Genomic DNA, 21430 nt, shown 5'->3' with positions numbered 1-21430 from the left:
ACAGAACATGGTACATTTACTTATTGGAACACAAGACCAGCATCTCAAGAAACTCAACCTTCTTCCTTAGAACCTGGTCTCCATGGACCCAATTTAAGAGTATCTACCCTTCACTTACAACATGAATCCAAACATGAATTTAATGTGGTTCGGTTTTCTGTTCTTCCATCAACGCTACGTTGCCCGAGGTTTCCCCCTTCTACACCACTTTTTTTTATTTCCTCTTAATTCAGCAAAATTGAAACCAAACATCAACATGCTTTGAGATTGCGGCTTCCAGCATAGTGTTCAGACAATTGCATATGCTGACCCAATAGGACGCAATCAACTGGACAGGACCACCAGATATGAAGCAGGGTGATGCTGTGGCGATAGGCTGTATTCTCAGAATGACGGCACATAACTCCCACATGTGTGTTATTTTAGCCTGCACAACCCCAGGCCAGATTCAATTTTTATACCCCTGTTTAAAAAATACACAATGGCAATCATTTTTACCACCACAGCCATGGTTAACAAACTCCAGCTAAGTGCTCGTATCTGGGATATGTATCCTAGCTTGTATCGGTGCCCTGCAATCAACTCAAGAACCACACAAAACATTAAAATATTGTTTTTTTATCCAGAAAAAAAAAAAAAATGACAGTAATGAGAAAAACGTTGTGTTTTCATCTCAAATGTCTAAAAAACGTTCATTGTTTTTAAGATAAGACATTCACCTCATACAACATAAAGTTTAAAGGGCCAGTCTGTCAAAATTAACAGTTTTCATAAATGTTTTCACACTTGACATTTTGGTGGACATTTTTTTTTTTAATGATCTACTTCCTGGAAACATCACTACAAGTGTGACTGCAGATGATATAAGAAAACAGACATTCACAAGCTAAATTAAATAACAGCTATTCTCAGGAAGGAGAAATAGATTAATATTTTGAACTGGCGTGTGGGACTGCCCCTTTAAATGAGGCCTCTGCAAATTTGCAACTCCTTCCCCCCATCCCAAGTTTTCAATAATCCTGTAAAATAAGAAAGTCTATTATTGCTCCACAAACTGCTGCTTTCATCTCTTATTGTCTGGTTTGCTGCAGCCTTGGTTAAAAAAAAAAACAAAAACAAAAAAACCCAACATCCTTTAAAGGGGCAATTTCAGGTCATAAAGTAAACAAATAACCCCACCACCCCCTAATTTCCAAGGATTCCTGATGAATGGTACATTCCACAAAAGTCGGGAAGGCGGGACATACTGTACATGTCCGACAAAGCTCTTAACCAATGAGATCGCTTGATTTTTGCCAGAGGGTGGATGATTATATTGTCAAGTCGCTGTTCCTGTGCTGGTCATGCCAATTCTAAGAAAAACAAAATATTTACCTACAGGGATACACATACATTAAACACAAAATTATTGCTTTCAACCCGAAAATCCATTTGTTGGAAAAAAAAAAAAAGAAAAAACAAAAACACGTCATTTGAATAGTCAGCCATAGAAGCCAAGCCACTTACATGCCTGTGAAAAGCGGGTGCGCACAGTGTACACCCCACATTTAAAAAGTGTCATAGAGTTCATATATGGAGGCCAGAATTGATAAGACACACAAACTGCAGCAGTGCAGTAAAGCACGGACTGTCATCAGCTCCTTGCGGACATACGGAGGAGGAAGTGGTGAATGTGAATATGTGAAGGGAAATATTAGAATATATTTAATGTGTTTCCTGCATGTACCGACTAAGTGGAAAAGCACCATTAGACCCACCTAACCGTCCAAACATTCTACAACCTATAATTCCTACCATGAAACACATGAATGGAGACACCCGTGATACACACTTGTTTTTCACCCCCCCACCCCCATTGTAAAATCACGGTACCATTATCAGGACAGGACAACGCTCAGGAGCGACCGCAGGCCCCTTGTAGGAGGCAGTAGCTGCAAAGGATTCTGGGATGGTTTTTCCCCAACACTATGGCTTACAATCCTGTTACTGCCCCACCAGCACAAGGCAATAAAAAGATATGAAGGTATTTTCGTTCCATGATGAAGGCCCACATTATATAGCAAATTGTTTTGTAATTTTTTTTTTTTTGTAAATTATGCAAAATGATGTAGTCTTTTTCAAAATTCGGGGGACGGTAGGCAAATACATAGTTGCTGCCCCGTTTCAAATGGGGACAGGATTTTCTCCACTTTCAGTAAACAAGTCTTTCGTATTCTCTCCCCGAATGCCTCTTTGAATTAGAAGTCTACTCCCGAATGCTGGCTGAGTATGAGAACTGGGGAAAGTGAGGACGCTGCTCGGATTCTAAGGCATCCAGGTTATCATCTGTAATGGAGAGAGACAGGATCAGTACACATTTATAAAGATACCCGTCATGCACGTTTACGCATTGGGTCCTGAGCAAACTGTCACTGGATAAGTCTTTGTAACCTCTGGCGTTACTGACATGCGTTTTATAAGCACCGCAAAGAAGCGTAAAGCGAGCTCCAAGGGGTAGAGGTTTACTAAGGCTTCTAACAGGAGGCGATGCCCACATCAACCAATAAGATGCTAGCTAGCCTTTATCTAGTAAATCTACACTCACATTTGTGCATCACATGTCGTTCATTCTAATTATTACCCACCATAACAACTGCTACGGATCTGAAAAACATCCCTATGAGAGAGAAACATTTACTTACATCTATCAGGTGGTGTTACGGTTATCGATTGAGCCGTAAATTCATCGTCAAAATATCGGGTGTCGATTTCAGAGGTGACTTGTGGCTTGAAGGGAGGGGTGAGCTAGACACAAGAAAACAAGGGATTACTTCATTATCCAATGATATTGTCTAATCTGCAATGAGAAAATTATGCAACGTTTGCCTGTAGGAGAGAAAAGTACTAGAGAGGTCTATGCTACGTCAAGTTATCTGTGCTTGAGATCTCCATATGCATTAATCAGTTTATTTTTTAGGTACAGCTGTCTAAGATTTTGAGTTGCATTCACGAAAGTAGTGGAAAGAAATATTTCCATCCTAAAAGTGTCAGAATTTTCCTCTCCCTCCAATCTGCACACCCTGCCCAGTATTATCATTACTTGGAAGCTTGGAATTGTTATTTACTTGTCGATTCCATGAAGTGTGTATCAGTATCAAAGGTCGATCAATGAAATGTACCAATGCATACAAAGACCACCAGTTTCCAAACTACGGTCACTGCATATTAGAATACAAAAAGGGAATTTACGCAGATTTCCATTAAAATGCTGTTGAGAGTGGTTGATTACGTAATCCATCTGCCCAAAGATAGACATTTAGAAATCCAGCAGGGTTTGTTGTCTCTTACGGTGGATGAGGCTGACCATTCGGCCTAACATAGGCCGTGATGCCTTGAAATGATCCTAATGTGATTGGAGGATGACTGCAGTTGGCCCGTGTGCGGCCATGTTTAAGAGATGCCCAACATGCACTTGTAAGTTACCTTTCTCTGGGTCACGTCTTGCCAGTTAATAGAAGAAAAGAACCGGTGATCCATCACTTCTTGGGCATCGTTTGGGCCCCCTCCTAGCCTGGAAAGTGATAACAAGCGTAATATTATTATACAATATTTATATATATATATATATATTATATAGCAGAGTTAGTAAAGGTTAGATTGACACTACAAGATTACACCGCTATGAAAGAAACTTTATTTTTTTTCCCATCTGAGCTCCAGGTCTTTCTTGACTCAAACATAGGTTATTTAACAATAGTTTGATAGGAGATATTTCTGGTCGATGAAGGTTTGTTAGGATGTACTTTCTTAATTATCTATTTAGTTTCGGGCAGTGCTGCTTTTGCAGTCTATCAGAGACTTGTTTCATGAGCCCACTAATAACTTTAAAAGTCATTTTAATTTGATGTAGGAGACTTCTATGGAAATAAAGCCTCACATTCCAAGTCACTATATGCTACTGAAATCCACCCATTATCAGGAATTCATGTACATTTACATAAAAGAACACGTCATGTGCCTATGAACCTATACACAGAAACACCACTGTCCTTGTACATGTAACACGAGTGTGACACAGTACCTCTGTTTAGGATCCTTTTTCAGCAGCCCGGCCAGAAGTGACTTGGCTTCGGGACTCAGTGTGCGGGGGAAGCGGATTTCTTCCATGAGGATGAGCTCAAACAGTCTCTCGTGGTCCTGATTGTAGAAGGGTAATCGCCCGCACATCATTTCATACATTACCACTCCCAGCCCCCACCAGTCCACGGCCCGCCCATAATCGTTGTCTTCCAACACCTAGAAATAGATGTATTCGTAGTCAGTTTATTGTCAATAGTAACCACGCCTCAAGCCTCTTTCACCAGTTAATCAATTTGTTTTGTTTGTTTTAAAAAGGGTTTATCACTATATAAAGTGTTATGTATGATCTGCTACAGACTCTTATTACAACAAATAACTAGACTTTACGTACAGTAGATGGCTTTGTGTAACATGGTATTGGGGTCAGGGGTCAGTGGTCAAAGTGGCGGTATGGAACACGTAATGGGAATGTAAGTGAATGGCACTTAATAGTTTTACAATGATGGCAATAGAAATGACGGATTGCCATACCACCGTATACACCCCCCCACTTCCACCACTGATTGGAGGAAATGTATACATCTACTATACAGCCTCTAATTATACATATCAATGCACACAGTCACCTCTGGGGCCAAGTACTCCGGGGTACCGCAAAAAGTCCTCATAGTGGCCCCATCCGTTATCCCCTCCTTGCAAAGCCCGAAATCCGTTATTTTAACGTGACCATCCTTGTCCAGCATTAGATTCTCCAGCTAAGGGGGAAAGATGAAATCAGTGATTACCACAACAAACACTAATACCCCACGGGTAACGTCTCAGGACAAAGATTACTGCCTCGCAGAAGCCTCACACACGGACGTAGGGTTGTGAACTACATCAATCATCCTCAAGACACATTTCAAATGAACAGTCAGGTCTTAAATGGAACGAAATATTTTAAATGTCCCAGTTATGCTCAGCTAAAAAGAATGAAAAAACGTTCTTGTGTCGACTCTCCGTTCATAGATGTAATGTAGTAAAATTAAATTGTTGTAGATAATTTTAGTTTTAGTTGCAATTATAGGGCTGAACACAGCAACAAACAGAACACACTCTGTAAATACCTCTCCCTATGCGAGATATCTATAGTGATCTGGAGGGTTGTTACGTACCTTGATATCCCTGTACACCACGTTCCTGGAGTGGAGATATTCCAGGGCAGACACAATCTCGGCACCATAAAACCGTGCTCTCTCTTCCGTGAAAACGCGCTCCCGAGACAGGTGAAAGAACAGCTGCGGGGACATAAGCACACATCAGTCACAGACACACTGACAATGTTACCGACTGTAGTATTCCTCAATTTACAGTAAAATGGTTTCAATTAAAATGTCCAAAATTTCCGTTCATGGGGATATAAATCATAACACTTCTTTGCACAACAGCAGACAGAGGGAACTTTTCTACATCGTTCCCAATACCTCACACACAGAAAACCATCGCCAGATACCGTTCCCCGTGTCACACACGCCATACCATCGCCAGATACTGTTCCCCATGTCACATATATACACCATACCATCGCCAGATACTGTTCCCTATGTCACACACACCATACCATCGCCAGATACTGTTCCCTATGTCACACACACCATACCATCGCCAGATACCGTTCCCCATGTCACACACACCATACCATCTCCAGATACTGTTCCCTATGTCACACACACCATACCATCGCCAGATACTGTTCCCTATGTCACACAGACCATACCATCGCCAGATACTGTTCCCTATGTCACACACGCCATCGCCAGATACTGTTCCCCATGTCACATATATACACCATACCATCGCCAGATACTGTTCCCTATGTCACACACACCATACCATCGCCAGATACTGTTCCCTATGTCACACACACCATACCATCGCCAGATACTGTTCCCTATGTCACACACACCATACCATCGCCAGATACTGTTCCCCATGTCACATATATACACCATACCATCGCCAGATACTGTTCCCTATGTCACACACACCATACCATCGCCAGATACTGTTCCCTATGTCACACACACCATCGCCAGATACTGTTCCCTATGTCACACACACCATACCATCGCCAGATACTGTTCCCCATGTCACATATATACACCATACCATCGCCAGATACTGTTCCCTATGTCACACACACCATACCATCGCCAGATACTGTTCCCTATGTCACACACACCATACCATCGCCAGATACTGTTCCCTATGTCACACACACCATACCATCTCCACCTACCGTTATCTCGTATACCCCCACATCATACAATCTCCACATAGTGCTTCCACTGTCTCACACAGTTCATTGAATCTCCACTTACATGTTTTCAGTGCATCACACATCTTACAATACCAGTTCCAATATCACAACTATGGAACCAGTCACAGAACACGGTCACAGGCACACACAGTGAGAACAGATATGACACATTTGCCTCGCACCTCTCCCCCGTTAGCATACTCCATAACGAAGCAGAGTCTGTCGGTGGTCTGAAAGGCATATTTCAAAGCCTAGAGGGGACAAACATATATGAGATATTGTTGATAATAACACACCATCACATCATACAACAGCAGCCAGGAAAACATTGAATAAGACATTAAATGGAGCAGAAGAGAAGATACATACCGTTAAAAAGGGATGCCTGGTGTTCTGCAGGACCCTGCTCTCTGTAACGGTGTGAGCCACTTCATCCTGCAATGACAACGATATTACATTTGGACCACACAACATTGACAGAAGAGGAAGCAGTGTCTGTATCCATTCACAGCAGGTAATACGATAAGAAAGGATGCTGGAGGGTTGTTGCTGGGATAGAGCAGCCAATACTGGACAATTAACCAGAAAATTATAATGATGCCTGACAATAATCCGAATGAAACCAATAGAATATGATGGCAAATACCGGAGAATGACAGTCATTGGCTTACGTGTATGGCATTTCTCAGTTACAGAAATCATCCTGCAAACCAACCAGCAGGAACCACCAGTGATGTCATCGCCATTGTATCTTGTAGAAGAGCCCTGATCTGGTAAGATTATTGTCCACCACCCCTAAAGTCATTCCCTACAAAACATTCACAGCACGAAATGCACAAAATGATGGGGCCTACTAAGGCACAATTTTGGCATTGATCTTTGGGAGAGAAAGGATTGTGGAAAGTCCACTGATAAAACAAATCAGTGTCCCTGCTGCCCGTGGCTCACGCTCCCTGCACGCACCTTGGCGATGATGACTTCTTTACGTAAAATCTTCATAGCATAGTAACGACCGGTTGCCTTTTCTCGAACCAGGATCACCTTCCCGAAGGTCCCTTTTCCCAGCAGCTTCAGGTAATCAAAGTCATTCATAGTCTGAAGACACAATTTGCAAATTAAAATAAAAAAGGGACAAATTATACTTTGATATTTAGAAGGGTTTGTTCACCTTCAAATCACCTTAAACTTATTTGGACTGTAAAAAGCCCCCCTTCAACCTTTGCTAAATACATAACTTTCTCTACCTGGCTTCCTTTTATGCTCTTCAGTCATTCATTTATATAATCACTAATCTTTATTTCAAGATATGGAAAGAACATGTCCAGCATGTATAATTAGAAACAGAATATAAAAATAAAGATAGTAATTTAAAGCAGCCATCCCACTTAGAAAGTTATCCCCCCCCCCTTTATATAGCAAGTTATATACTTTTTAGAATTTATTGCATAGTTATTTTTCTTAGCTATCCTCTTAAAATTCATCATCTCCATTTCAAACTCCCTCTCTGGAGGGGAAACTAGTATGACTGCCAGACACACACACAGATCTCAGCAGGTCATGCGATAGCATAAGGGGGAGGATTTTACAGTACATGATAGGGGCATTCCACAGCCTCTATTCTCACTACATTATGTGCTATGTGACTGTGGTTGCCATGGTAGTCACATGACACCGTGGAAACTCTGTAGAATTATAAATTATTAATAGCAGCCTGAAGAAGCAAACCAAGGAAAAAACGTTAATGACCGACATTCTGCTCATAGCACACACCTCATTTTGTCACAGGATGCTACTTTTACGATTCTCAAAAAGTATGTATTCTTTTCTTGAAACATAAAACATTTTATGCAACAATATAAAAAAAAAAAAAAAAAAAAAAAAAAAAAAAAAAAAAAAGAAGGAATCTGGGGAAATGAGAGAGGTTACAAAAAGTAAGCAGGGGAGTGGGGAGATAAATCAGGGATAAAAGGGAATGTTTTATTTCAAAAGGTAACACGATCCTTGCAAAGCATTAACAGTAAATTAAAGACATAATCCGACGGTGCAGTATTCAGTCACATCACAGCTTATCCTCATAACTATGGCTTAATTTATGGGATTCTTGCGTACCCCGATATTGATAACAAAGAATCCCAAGTTTGATTAAAATGTGAATCCTTTACTCTGTAGGAAATTATTTTTTTCTATTGATTTACAAACCATATTCTATTCTTAACAATTATGGGTGGTGGTTACGGTGGTTTCCAATATTTTGCACTCGTGCTCTTAGCTGCCTGAATGACATGTAACCAGAGTTTGTTAAGGTTCCCTTTACAGCCAGCGATAGGTAAACCCAACATAACTGGAGAAACTCTAGTTTGTAGTATATCGTGTAGTCATTTCCAACCAAAAGAACGACCACTTGTTCTTGTTTGCTGTAGTACAAATCTGCACGTATATAATATTCCACACATTGTGAACACAACCTGTGTAGGGAACACACTTACACTAAATCAATTCCTGCTCAAGTTATGGAGCAATTACAGTTTATTTGCCAACTGTAAACAACATATGTATAACAAAGTAAACGGTGAATATGGTATGTGCAGACATTTGGACACTGTGACAATTAGGACTTAGTGATATCCACTTAGGCAGAATTTGAAGCTTCCAAACATTTCTTGTTGCCCGCTTTCTACTGTGAAGATAATTCCCAAGATACCGGCTTCCACTTAACCCCAAAGCACAAGAGATCCACTCCCGTGTGTAATGGATGGAAAAGGTAATATTTTCTTCAAATATGTCCCTTGTTTTTCTCCAACTATATCTTTTGTAGCTGTGTCCGCAGTACATTTGTCCATATGTCAGAAGCAGACTTCTGTGCTAAGATTTTAGGAAAAGTTTTGTTCTGCCAAGTCTTCTGTGCACCAATGCACCGGTATCCGCTAAACCTTTCCCGGAGGTCCTTTGCAATAATATGTGGGGAATTGCTTTGCACATCTGACCCGTTTACATGCAGGTCTATCAGAAATTGTTCTGAATCTTGCTTTGACTTTAACAGTTCCACTTATCTTCCATTTCTTAATGATGGTTCTGACGGTGGGAATTCCAAGCTGGAAGTGTTCATATCTTTTTTTTAAAGGTTTGCTCTGTAATTGACTGCAATTACCATTATTTTATTTTTTACCTACCTTTTCCAAGTAGTAGGTCAGCTGGGAGTTGTCATTGGTTAGAAACATTAGGGGTAGCACAGTGGTTAGCACTGGTATCTCACAGCACTGGGCCATAGCTTTGTTTCTCACCAGGTAATCCAGTTTCATCCCACAGGCTAACATACTGGGATAACTGGCTTCTAACAAGAATTGGTGTGTGTGTGTGTGTGTGTGTGTGTGTTAGGGAAATGAGCTCCAATATAGTACAGACTGATGTGAATAACTTGATATTCTCCTGAAAGTATTGTATTGGGGGCACAATACAAATAAACTTACAAAGATTAATTTATTCAAATTAGGAATAGTCTTTACCTGGCCTAAGACCTAGCCAGTAGAGATGCTCAACCCCTGTGAGCAAGAGCAAAATTTGATTGAATTGGGCAGGTTCAACAGCCTTGAACTTATTAACGAATATATTCAAAGGATATTCAAAGCACAACCTAAAATTTCGAAGTCCTCCTGGAAACGAATTTAAAACGGCAATCAGAAGTCGAACGCACAAGATGTATAGCAAACCATGAACACACTCGACATAGTATGTGTAAGAAATGTTACATTCAGGGATCTACAGACCTCTGATGGAGTAATGAATAGAGTTCTCAAACAGACTGAATTATGGCTTTCATGGAAGAGCAGTCAGGAGAAAGCGCCTTCTCATCAGATATAAAACATCGCAGTACAGCTTAGATTTTCATATGAATGAATAAAATGGAAGACTTCTGCCGAACAATGTCCTCTGCACAGAAGAGACCAAAGTGGAGATATCTGCTCTCAATGTACCATGTTGGGTGAAAACAAAAACACAACGCGCATCCCCTTGTACCACCTATGAGGCACAGGGAGGGTGATGATTTAGGGCTGTTTTTGCAGCTACAATACCTGGACATCTTACAATCATTGGGTTCACCACGGACTCCTCTTTATACCAAAGTATTTTAGAGAAAAATGTCTGAAGCCAGAATTGGACCAGCAATAAAGCAGTGATCCCAAGTACACTGGACAGTCTACACACTGGCTGAAACAGACCAAGTCATAGTCCAGACCTCAAACCCTATTGAGATGCAGTAGTGGGAAATTAAAAAAACCTCTGGATAAATGAATGCCCTCTGAAAATCAATGAACGGACGCTGTGTTGTAAGGAGGAGTGATCCAAATTCTTCAAATACAATGGGAGACAGATAAACTCATGGAAAAGTAATTAAGGTGGTTCTACAAGCTACTGAACCATAGGGTGTACTTACTTGCTCACATATGGGCTCTTCAGGAAGGCTTATTTTTTCTTAAATAATCACAAAGCAAAATCTTTTATGGGTTATTTGTTATATTATTTTACATTTATCAAATTTTAGGATTTGTCCAGGAATAGACAATTGTTAAAACATTTAAAAAAAACTCGAATGACTGTACACACACACACACACACACACACATAGATAAAACTTACTACTTTGGGTCGTCCCTTGGACACGGCCACATCCATCTCTTCGGGGCTGGGTGTGTCACTAGGAGAGCCACATTTGTAATCCATGCCGTCCATGCCATCGTCCTCAGTCTCCTGGCTCTTCAAACTGTTGGCAACAGTTTGTATTGCTCTCATCCATTCTTCTCTGCAATATTATAAGCAGGAGTTGCCAGTATTACCAGGAGAGGTAAACAGGAGAACCTAAACGGTGACTGGAACGTGGGCTACGTAAGACATTCCAACACCACAAGAGCAGATTTTACTCTGGTGCCAAATCTCCATCATTGGCAAACCAATTCATCCACAGATTCCAAAGCAAGCACTCAGGTTGGATTGGAGGATACATTTTGGGATTCAGGTATCTATGTTTATCCCTGCATTGAACGATGTGTCCACTTACCTCTCCTCAGGGGTGTCCACATGAAAAGTGCGCTCAATAACCGTAGTCCACTGCAAGCATCGGATCACAAAGGTGTTGGCCCGGGGACGCTCTGTCTTCATGAGCTGACATTCTATCGACATTACAGAGTGTCATACACATGCTTAATGGGTGAAGCAACAAACACAGGTTAAAGGGCTGAGGCACTTACCTCCCACAGAGAAGTTGTTAAGTGGAGGCAGTGCTAGGCTGTTTTCTGATGAATCTGGCTTTTCCTTATACCCGATGAATGAGCCATCACTCTTCAGAAGGAAGTACCTGGGTCTCCAGGTCTTTATGTATTCACCTGAGGACAGGAGGACACATTACTGCACCTCAGCAACAAGAGAATAAATACAAGCCCACTTTACAATAGGAAGTAGTGGTTAACAGGGCTAACCCTAGTGATACATCAGCTTAAAGGGATTTCTAAGGCGAAATAACCATTCTGCCAGCAGATATCCATAATCGTAATATCATTTACCACAAGATTTCCGCTACACCCTACACAACAGCAGCATAAACCCATGCCGTGCACTGCATGCAGTGCGATAACCATACCTCTAGCAGAGACCCAAGACCATGTACTGCAAGCAGTGTTAACCACACCACCAGCATAAAGCAAAACATAAAAGTAATATGACAAACAATGCAGTGAGTGCAATGATCACATAAGTAAAAACATATAATAAGCCCCCCCCCCTGCCACAGCGCCATGCAATAAGCTGACCGCCACGTGACCACAGCGCCATACAAACCCCACGCCAACACAACGCCATACAACAGGCCTCCCCACCACCAAAACACCACGAGCACTGTATGCAATAACCATGGCACAGACATAAAACCACGTAAACACATTGCTATATCCTTAATGTCACTACATAACTTATATCACTTCATGCAGTGTAATAACCTCAGCGCCAGCATAAAGCTTTGCAGAGTAAACCACATCGCCAGTATATTGCAACAGCACACTATGCATTAGCATAAAACTAATCCGTTGTGTAACACAGTGCAAGGGGAGACCCATTCTATATATATATTTTTTTCCATTACGTCATTATTTGTTTTTAAACAAAAGCAACTTTCCCCTTTAAATTGTGCTGCAGGTGGAAGCCAGCCTCACGTATGGAAAAGGTTAATGTTACAGGAGGTAATTCAACACAGCCTTCCAGAAATAGCATCTAATCAGGGAGCTAATTTTACCTGCTGTCTAGGAGGGGCTAGGAGCACTCGTTCTCCTTCATACTACTCCACAGCACAACGGCCAGTCCCTACTAGGATCACAGAGTCCTCAATTACACATTTCATGGATCAGTATTCATGAACACCAGTGTGTACTGATGTCAGTGACATGTTCAATGTCTCAATCCTCCCTACAAGCACACAACAACAACAGATACACATCTATAGGACTAGTGTGTACCAAATGACACTCACACACTTGGCTGGGTGATCAGGTCGTACATGTTGTTGTAAAAGTATTTGGGACAGAACTTGTCCGGGGCTACGGTCATCCATTTCTAGGACCAAATCACTAAAATACATGCTTTTAGCACAGTGGTGGCTGCAGGAGGCCTGGGAGCTGCATGTGGATGGCCTGACTACAATGTACACAGTTCCTAATAACTCTGAATGTACTGGGTTCCCTGTGACACCAGTCTAGGAAGTACAATAGCCTGTGCCTGGATGATGAGGTTTTCAATGCAGCTTGACTAACCTGCCGTAGCTTACCCTACCGCTGCTCCGATTTCATAACATGACCTAATGCTTCTTTGCAAAATTATGGTTGGACAAAGGGCTACTTGTGAGGTTCCTGAAAAATATTGTTTAGCCTTTCATTGCTTTAGCAACAGACATGCCAAGCCAATACATCACTCTGACATGCACACGTCTAGTCTGTACAACCTCTTTACAGATATGCAATATTTTGCCATGAACAGAGTTACTCATTATTTAATGTTGTTTACTGGCAGGAGAAAGCAAACAAAACACTAGAGAGGAAGTGACATCCGCCCCTCCTCCTTGTACCAGAGAGAGCTGGGAGCAGATAAAATCTCCCTGTGTGTCACAATTAGTACAGGACACAGCTCCAGAGAAGAGCAGCAAGACACAAGACAAATAATGGGTATTATCGTCAGATTGGAGAGACCAGAACACGCGGCATGACAGACGTGTGATTTAGGATGTTCTCCTGAACCTCAGAGACATCCACAGACACCGTCCGTGCCTGCAGTGATATGTTTTGTAGGTCAGCTGGGGGGGTGGTCGCAATGTGGACAAACTGTTATCCAATCTTTCCTGGTGTTTGAAAACACCTGCCATGCAACTTCCACGGCAGTAAGGATACCCCCCATATAACTCCACAGTCACTAAAACGCAAACATCACATAAAATTGTCACAGGGTACATGGCATTGCATCAACATTTATTTATATATCGCCAGCAAATTCCGTAGCGCTCTACACAAGTGTGCCCCGTCTACCAGAGATAACGTGGTCACAATGCATTCTGTGCCCTCTGAGGCTGCCGGAAAACGAGGGGCCTCAGGAGTACCTCTGGCTGTGCGGAGGTGTGTTTTTCATTAGGATTGTGCTTGTGGTATTTTAGGAATGTAGAGAGGTCAGGCAGGGTTACATGAAATCACAGGATGCCCTCAAGCATACGCTATAGAGGGCAATCTTCCACTCAACAGCTGCACAATAAGGCGACCACCATTCTCTTCCAGCTTTCTGCTTGTGGATTGATGCATTTAAATACAGGCTTCCTTTACATCACAGTAAACTGCATGCGTTACCTATGAGGTGGGGTGAATGTAAACTAGATAAGAATAACATGCATAATAGTGCTGTGTAGGCTTACTAAACTGTAAATAATATAACAATAATGCCATATAACAAAAACAAAACAAAACAAAACACACAGTAGATCATCTATTTATATAGCGCCACTAATTCCGCAGCGCTGTACAGGGAACTCACTCACATCAGTCCCTGCCCCATTGGAGCTTACAGTTTAAATTCCCAAACATACACACAATCAGACAGACTAGGGTCAATTTAATAGCAGCCAATTAACCTACCAAGTATGTTCTTGGCATGTGGGAGGAAACCGGAGCACCCGGAGGAAACCCACGCAAACACGGGGAGAACATACAAACTCCACACATAAGGCCATGGTCAGGAATTAAACTCATGACCCCAGTGCTGTGAGGCAATGCTATTTAACAGCAATTAAAAATATTCCATGAGGGTCAGATGAACACTGGTGTCTGGTCACAGTGCCTAGCTATTATAGCACCCAAAAGGAAAAAAAAAAAAAAAAAGTCCTGTACCACACACATACCTCTCCTCCTGGAGAATGGCGATGTGCAGGAGTGGATGCAGAATGTGGCCCAGTTTCGCTCCACATATTGAGCACACTCAATTCATTACTGTGGGTGCTTGTTTTTAATGCGTCACCCTATACATCAGGGCGGAGTATTCTGAGCACTATAAACACAAGCACTTGTCTAACACTACCCTATATAAGGCTATAAGGAAGTCTATTTTGACTCTTTACACTTGAACCAAAGACTAGTGCTTTGAAAGCATAGAACAGATATCACAGGCCAAACAATTGCCTGCTATAAGCTTTAGAAATTATAGGCCTTTACCTGGCCAGGAGTGAAGGAGAAATTATAATTATTTTTAATAGGCTGCATAACATTTCTATTTAACAGGTCCAAGTAATCTGTCCCCACGTGCTGCTACTCCTGTGGGCGATACCTGCACTTTGTATAACAGGGCTGCGGGACCATCTGGCTTTTGACTTGCAGAAAATACTATATCCTTCGCACAACTTCACAATGCAATCCAGAGAACATGTAAAATCCAACCCTCACTCACCTCTCTTCTGCAGCCAACCTTCCTTAACCACCATTACTTCAGTCATGGTGATTAAGAGACTGAGGCCAAAGCGCGATCAATCAGCTCGGAGGACGCAGATTTAGACAATTTGCCAGTTCTGGAAAGAAGAGAAGAGAAAAAAAAAACGAGGAAGAAGTGACTGGTCAGTTCGGTAAGATCACTATAACACTTATTAACCAGAATCCAAATAGAAACAGCTAAATTTGAAAAAAAAAAAGCAAAAAGTTATGACACTTAATTTACTTTTCTCCATTGGCCACACTTAGTCTGCAATCCAGCAGGAGATAATTCATAAAACAACTTTATAATCATACTCCTAATATCTTTTGGAATTTAAAACTGCAATAATCTTACACTAGCGCCAACATAGTGCCCATATTCTTACAACTTATACTGCAATGATTCACAGCCTTTCTGGTGTAGCCACAATCCACTGACACAGGATTCATTTTTTTTTCCCCACAACACGTAAATATAAAAATATTTTTAAAAAACATAAAATTTTAAATCATATTTTTTAAAATCAACATGAATCATTACTATGCAAAATTAAATTATAGCTCAGGTATTTTCAATTTATTTTTTAATAATGTTCATGGTTCTCAAAACTTCATGCGACACAACACGGCTGGTGTCTGAACGGTTTTACTTCTGCAGACTGTTGTCTGATCCTACAAAGGCATCCTACAGGTAAAACATTTCCTCAGACATGCAGGGGTTAACCCTCCTGCTCCATGTCAATGAAATATATTGTAACATAGCTACAGATATTTGTATTTTAGTAGAAACCATCTATGTGATGTTGAATACTTTCGTGTCAAAAAAACCCCAAAAGTATTATAGGAGTGATACCCTTATTGGCTAACCAAAATAAATGTTTATATTTGCTAGCTTTCAGAGCACAGAGGCCCCTTCATCAGGCTAGTTTAAAAATTAATGACTGCTTGATGTAACATCTCTTAAATGTTGTGCCCTTTTCTCAATTTGTACAAGGTGGGGGGGGGGGGAAATACATCATTAAGATAAGCTAAAGTAATAAAACAGAGTTTTTTTTATTAGGATGGCAGAGTCATTCATTTGTAAACTTTTCTGATGAAGGGACGGACCTTTGTGCTCTAGAAGCTAGCAAATATAAAAATGTATTTTAGTTAGCTAATAAAGGTATCACTCCTATAATACTTTTGTCTTTTTTGACACGAAAGTATTCAACATCACATAGATTTTTCTGGCTGACATTGTACTGCAATAAAAAAAATATAATTATTTTTTTTTAATACACATTCTGACAGTGGAAGTTACACATGACTTCTATAAAACAGGCTTCCTATCTGCTTTCATTGAAAAAACAAAACAAAACAAAAACACACTGTTTTTGCCTGTCACTGACCAAAACATTTTGTGTAGACTGCCAACTGTGCCCAAAATTACCAAGTTCCCTATTTTGTTTAAACCCCCTTCAGATAAAAAAAACAAACAAAAAACAAACAAACATCCTGTTCTAAATTTACCACTTTACCGAATTGTGACAACAGAAACAGTGATACAATCTCTACTTCCACAACAGTAGCACAACATTCAAAATAAGCACAGCCCTACGTTACAAAACGATCATCGCTAGGGTTTGTCCGTTTAATATGTATTAGCATGTCTATCTCCTCCTGCAACTTATAGCAACTACATTACACTTCATATAAGAGCTGTTTAATGACCTTGTTGTGGGATAGTTGTATCCAAAAGATACAGCAGACCCGTGTTGTAAACGAGAGCAATGAAAAAACAACTTTGCCAAACAAAATAAAAATGTGGCTTAAAAAGGTACAAAAAGGAAGTTTGAAAGAAGAAGCAATGTATTAAAAATGACAGTAGGACACATATAAGTCACTAAGTTAAGGTCATATGAAGGTGGCATCAGCTTGAAAATGATAATTCTCTTTTCAAAAAAATAATTTTCAATAAATATATTACGTCCAAACATACATATTTGCAAATACAACATGGTAAGTGATCTTTAGTTTAGAAGATGCCTGGCCTTCTGTAGGGCAACACATTTTAGTTGGTTTGCTATAAGCACCAGACACTAGCTGACCTGCCCCTTCTAAATTAAATTCCATTTTGTGTTACCTTCTCTACAGGTGTTGGCTGTAGGAAACCAATACTAGCAGATGGAATCTTTCTGCAAGTAGCTTGGTGATGGTGTCATAGGGGAGATACAAGTACTGCTTACAAGTTGCAATGCATGATGAGGTGTAGATTATTACCACAACCACTGCACACAGTTGTGATGCATCTGCTGATTGACAGCACTGTATTTTTAAAAATATAAACTGGGATTCACAGAGGTGTCTACAGAAAGTAACTTCTGACACATTTCTTGTACAAGTAGCTTAAGACTCCCCACAGCCTTCTGAAAGAGAAGTGGCGGACATGCTTGGTGATCTATAAACTAACCAGTTATTTTTTTGACTATTATAATCCACAACCTTTCATATATATCAATGCTCCAGAGTGGATTTACTTGTTGCTTCAGTTAAACTTGTTTGTAAATTACGAATAACATTTTGCCAGCAGCGTGTTCATGTTCCAGAATCCTGTCCCCCTACTAGCTCGTCTAACAGCTTCTCTGCTACAAATGTCAACCTTACTGATCTAAGGCTCACAGACACACCGTGTGAGTCTATGCTCCATGAACTAGCTCCATGTTATAATAAAGTGCTTTTGTGAGTCCATGCAACCCCATTACCCCCAGCTTATTAGTCTGGCAGAAGGCAGCTGCCCCCTTACACATATTGGCTGCAGACAGGAGATATTGGCTAGAAATGACAGCAGACTCCTACGTGGAGGAGTGTCACAGGAGAGCCCAGATTGGCCAGTTACTCGTTATAGACTGGGCGACTATTGTGTGTATTGTAGTCGCCGTGGTGACTGGATATTTCGTTTGAGCCCGGTATTAAAGTAGAAAGAAATATTCATAGCCTCCTGCAGAGGCCCTACAATAACTAACCAAGTAATGTGTTTAGAACAAGACACGTCTCACATTCAAGAGAACCTTGTCTGAATCCTAAAAAAGTCCTATAAAACATGGATTTCTAGATAAGCAATTCTGCAGTACAATATCCCTTTGACATGAACTACACACAGACTTTAAATTTTGTAACCTGTAGTAAAACAATGACAATCAGAATGGTCTCTATGGTTACAAGCAAGTTTTCTGAACAGTTGTGTAGGCACCAATTCTCATGAACCCACCACATGTGGTATGATGACACTCTCCTACGGAACTTGACTACATTGATTTAAAGCAAGCTTAGGCAACCTGTGTCCACATCTTGTGTTAAGAAAGACTGTTGGGAATTGTGAATTTCCTTGTAACACACAGGGCTTTCCTTTATCTTATACAGTCAGTGTGTGCAGTATGTTGGATTACCATCTTAATTCTGTGAATGAAGCAAAACCACACCCTCTATGCAAAACAGTGCAAGACGGAAATATATTGAAAAAAAAAAAGCAAAAAAAAAAAGCAGAAGAGCTACTCCACCGTCGCCACAGAGAACATGACAACAGATGTAAACTACTCATCTGTGTTTTAATCCAGTATACAGATCACCATGCTCATTCAATTACTGCGCCTCTGCTGGGGGCATTATCACCATCACAGCATGTTCGGATCGGCATCACAGTGGAAACACAGCAGATTGCAGTGTTTGTTTTGTGCGTTGCATAAATAATACGCAAATTCTTATCTCTCTGGAAACAGCTATCAGTACAGAGACAAAAATCGAGAGAGGAAAAACACCAGACCAGGTCAAGCAGTGAGCACATGAGAGGCTGAACAGAGCAAACACTGGCAGGCTCTCACCTGACGCTGCTTATCTCTCTCCAGGAGATCTTATGGAGGAGACTGGATGGATCAAAATGGACAGGGACAGATGGGTCATTAGGGATGATTTTAATGATTTTGTTTGAACAAAAAAAACAATAGTGCAAACAAACCGCTGGTTTCTAATCGATTAGGCAGCTACAGTGGCATCACTTGAAGTGCACCAGACAGCCGTACACAGGGAAGGATTTCACTAGGAATCAGTAAGGCAGAAGGTGCTTGGTTACAGATAGACAGGACTGGAATATCCATTCTGTGCACAAAATATGGCTGCCTCCACCGTGTGCAAAAATTGAGTGGAAATGTTTAGTTTCGCCATAGGGCAAATTTTTCCATTTAACAAATGCACATGATGTTTATATACCTTTAAAAAAAAAAAAAAAAAGTTTTAGAATTGTAGAATTATTTGGCGTGACCCAACATTCCGCAAGTGTTGCATTTTCTATTTATGGACGGGCTTTTATCGCCAACTACACTATCAAAGGCAGAGACACTGTCAACATCATGAGAGATAATGCAAAATATTTAAACACCCAATATAACTAAAATACAAGCTGGTAAAAAAATAAAAATAAACTTATGTTCAAACTTCATTTTAGGAGTAAAACATAATACCTAAGGTAGCGAATGCACAGGTAAAACCTGGGATGTATAGAAAAGGAGATAAAGGCTTGCAATACAAGCATAGTATTACCATTGTATAATCCACTAGTTAGATCATATTGTGAATATGGAGCACAGTTTGGGACAACTTATTGTAAGGACATAGGAGAACTCAAGAAAGCTTAGAGGAGGGCAACCCCATTAATAAAGGGAATGGGGGGATTCATTTACTAGATTTGTTTACTTTGGGGAAAAAGACATCTTAGAGGATACTTAATACTTATAAAATATATAACATTTATCTAACTTTCCGTACCAAGGACCAAAGAGTGGACAAATGATCATCTGCTGCAAATGGAAGGTTTCACCAAAAGCATCGGAAAGGGTTCTTTACTGTAAGAGTGGTGAAGCTGTGGAATCTCTTTCTACATTAGGTGCTGATAGCAAATTCACAAAAAAAAGTTTAAATGTATTTGATGCCTTGCTTACAAGAAATGTAATCGGTAGCTATAATTAGTAGAAGACATCATGGGAGCAATTAATCTGGGGAATTTATCCAATTGCTATTTTTGGCTATTTTCCTATGTGAGACTAAAATTGGCAACTAGAACTAATGTAACAGTGTCTTTTTTTAAACCTTACTAACTATGCAGGTTATCTTGTGTTCTACGCCACTGATCGATATTAGCTATTTTAAGCTCAAATAGGCTTTTAAATTGGTCCTGGTGGGAGTGTGCACGTCTGTTGTGGGGAAATTAGTTTGTCATATGAAGTGAATGAATAACATGCTCTAGTTTCCCAGCACTACAAAATATACTCGTACTAAAATAATAGGACAATAAAAAAAGGTAAGAATCAAATAAGTCAAAAGCAAAAAGGAGGAAAGAAAAGTGTCTAAAAGGGGCACTGGAGGATGTATGGATGGGTATATGGGTTCCTAAATTTAAAACATATCGATTTTATTAAGTTTATTAAAAACTGATGCATCATCCTAATTACAAAAAAAGCTAGAGAAATACTAAAACAAAACATACTATTGGTTCTGGTCAGTACAACTTTTCCTCCATCCCAAGCACCATTATAAGTTTGAAACAAATATTAAAAGATACATCAGCTATTTATATTACGCCACTAATTCTGCAGCACTGTACAGAGAACGCACTCACATCAGTCCCTGCCCCATTGGAGCTTACAGTCTAAATTCCCTAACATATACAGACAGAGAGACTAAGGTCAATTTAATAGCTTCAGAATTAATATAAAAAAGGAACTAAAGGTGGTATTGGATAATGGTATTACTTAATCTCCTTTTAAGATCTTGGACAGAATGAGACAAGGGACCTCCCTCTGACAATTAATCTATGCATTATTAATTGAACGCCTAGCAGCAAAAATGCACCCAGTCCCCAGGTATTCGTGCGGGGGTAATGCACAAAATAGCCCTCTATGCGGATCATGTTCTTCTTACAATAGCAAATACAGACTTTTTTTCTCCCACCATTCCTTGTAGAAACTGAAACTTATGGCTACCACTTAGGATACAAAATCAACCCTCAAAATACTGAAGTCTTAAGACTTTGATCTGGGGCCAGAAATTTCCCTTAAAATGA

The 21430-nt window shown here is 40.3% G+C and overlaps 1 protein-coding gene across 1 annotated transcript in view; it reads right to left on the bottom strand.

The window, feature by feature from the left end:
- Window positions 1–602: 602 nt before the first annotated feature.
- The window catches only part of AKT2 (AKT serine/threonine kinase 2), a 28748-nt gene continuing 7920 nt past the window's right edge, over window positions 603–21430 (bottom strand). The window contains exons 2-14 of the mRNA XM_075187075.1: window positions 15320–15437; window positions 11602–11736; window positions 11412–11523; window positions 10994–11156; window positions 7322–7453; window positions 6728–6793; window positions 6541–6609; window positions 5214–5336; window positions 4686–4814; window positions 4061–4275; window positions 3463–3550; window positions 2682–2784; window positions 603–2325 (exon numbers count right to left, since the gene is read on the bottom strand). Of these exons, the coding sequence (XP_075043176.1) occupies window positions 2246–2325; window positions 2682–2784; window positions 3463–3550; window positions 4061–4275; window positions 4686–4814; window positions 5214–5336; window positions 6541–6609; window positions 6728–6793; window positions 7322–7453; window positions 10994–11156; window positions 11412–11523; window positions 11602–11736; window positions 15320–15365 (1461 nt within the window). The 5' untranslated portion in view covers window positions 15366–15437 and the 3' untranslated portion in view covers window positions 603–2245. The remainder of the gene's footprint in view (window positions 2326–2681; window positions 2785–3462; window positions 3551–4060; window positions 4276–4685; window positions 4815–5213; window positions 5337–6540; window positions 6610–6727; window positions 6794–7321; window positions 7454–10993; window positions 11157–11411; window positions 11524–11601; window positions 11737–15319; window positions 15438–21430) is intronic.

The sequence above is a fragment of the Mixophyes fleayi genome, chromosome 9 (assembly GCF_038048845.1).
Source record: "Mixophyes fleayi isolate aMixFle1 chromosome 9, aMixFle1.hap1, whole genome shotgun sequence".
Classification (NCBI taxonomy): domain Eukaryota; kingdom Metazoa; phylum Chordata; class Amphibia; order Anura; family Limnodynastidae; genus Mixophyes; species Mixophyes fleayi.
Note: the sequence above shows the minus strand (reverse complement) of the source record. Positions and strands in the feature narration are given on the sequence as shown.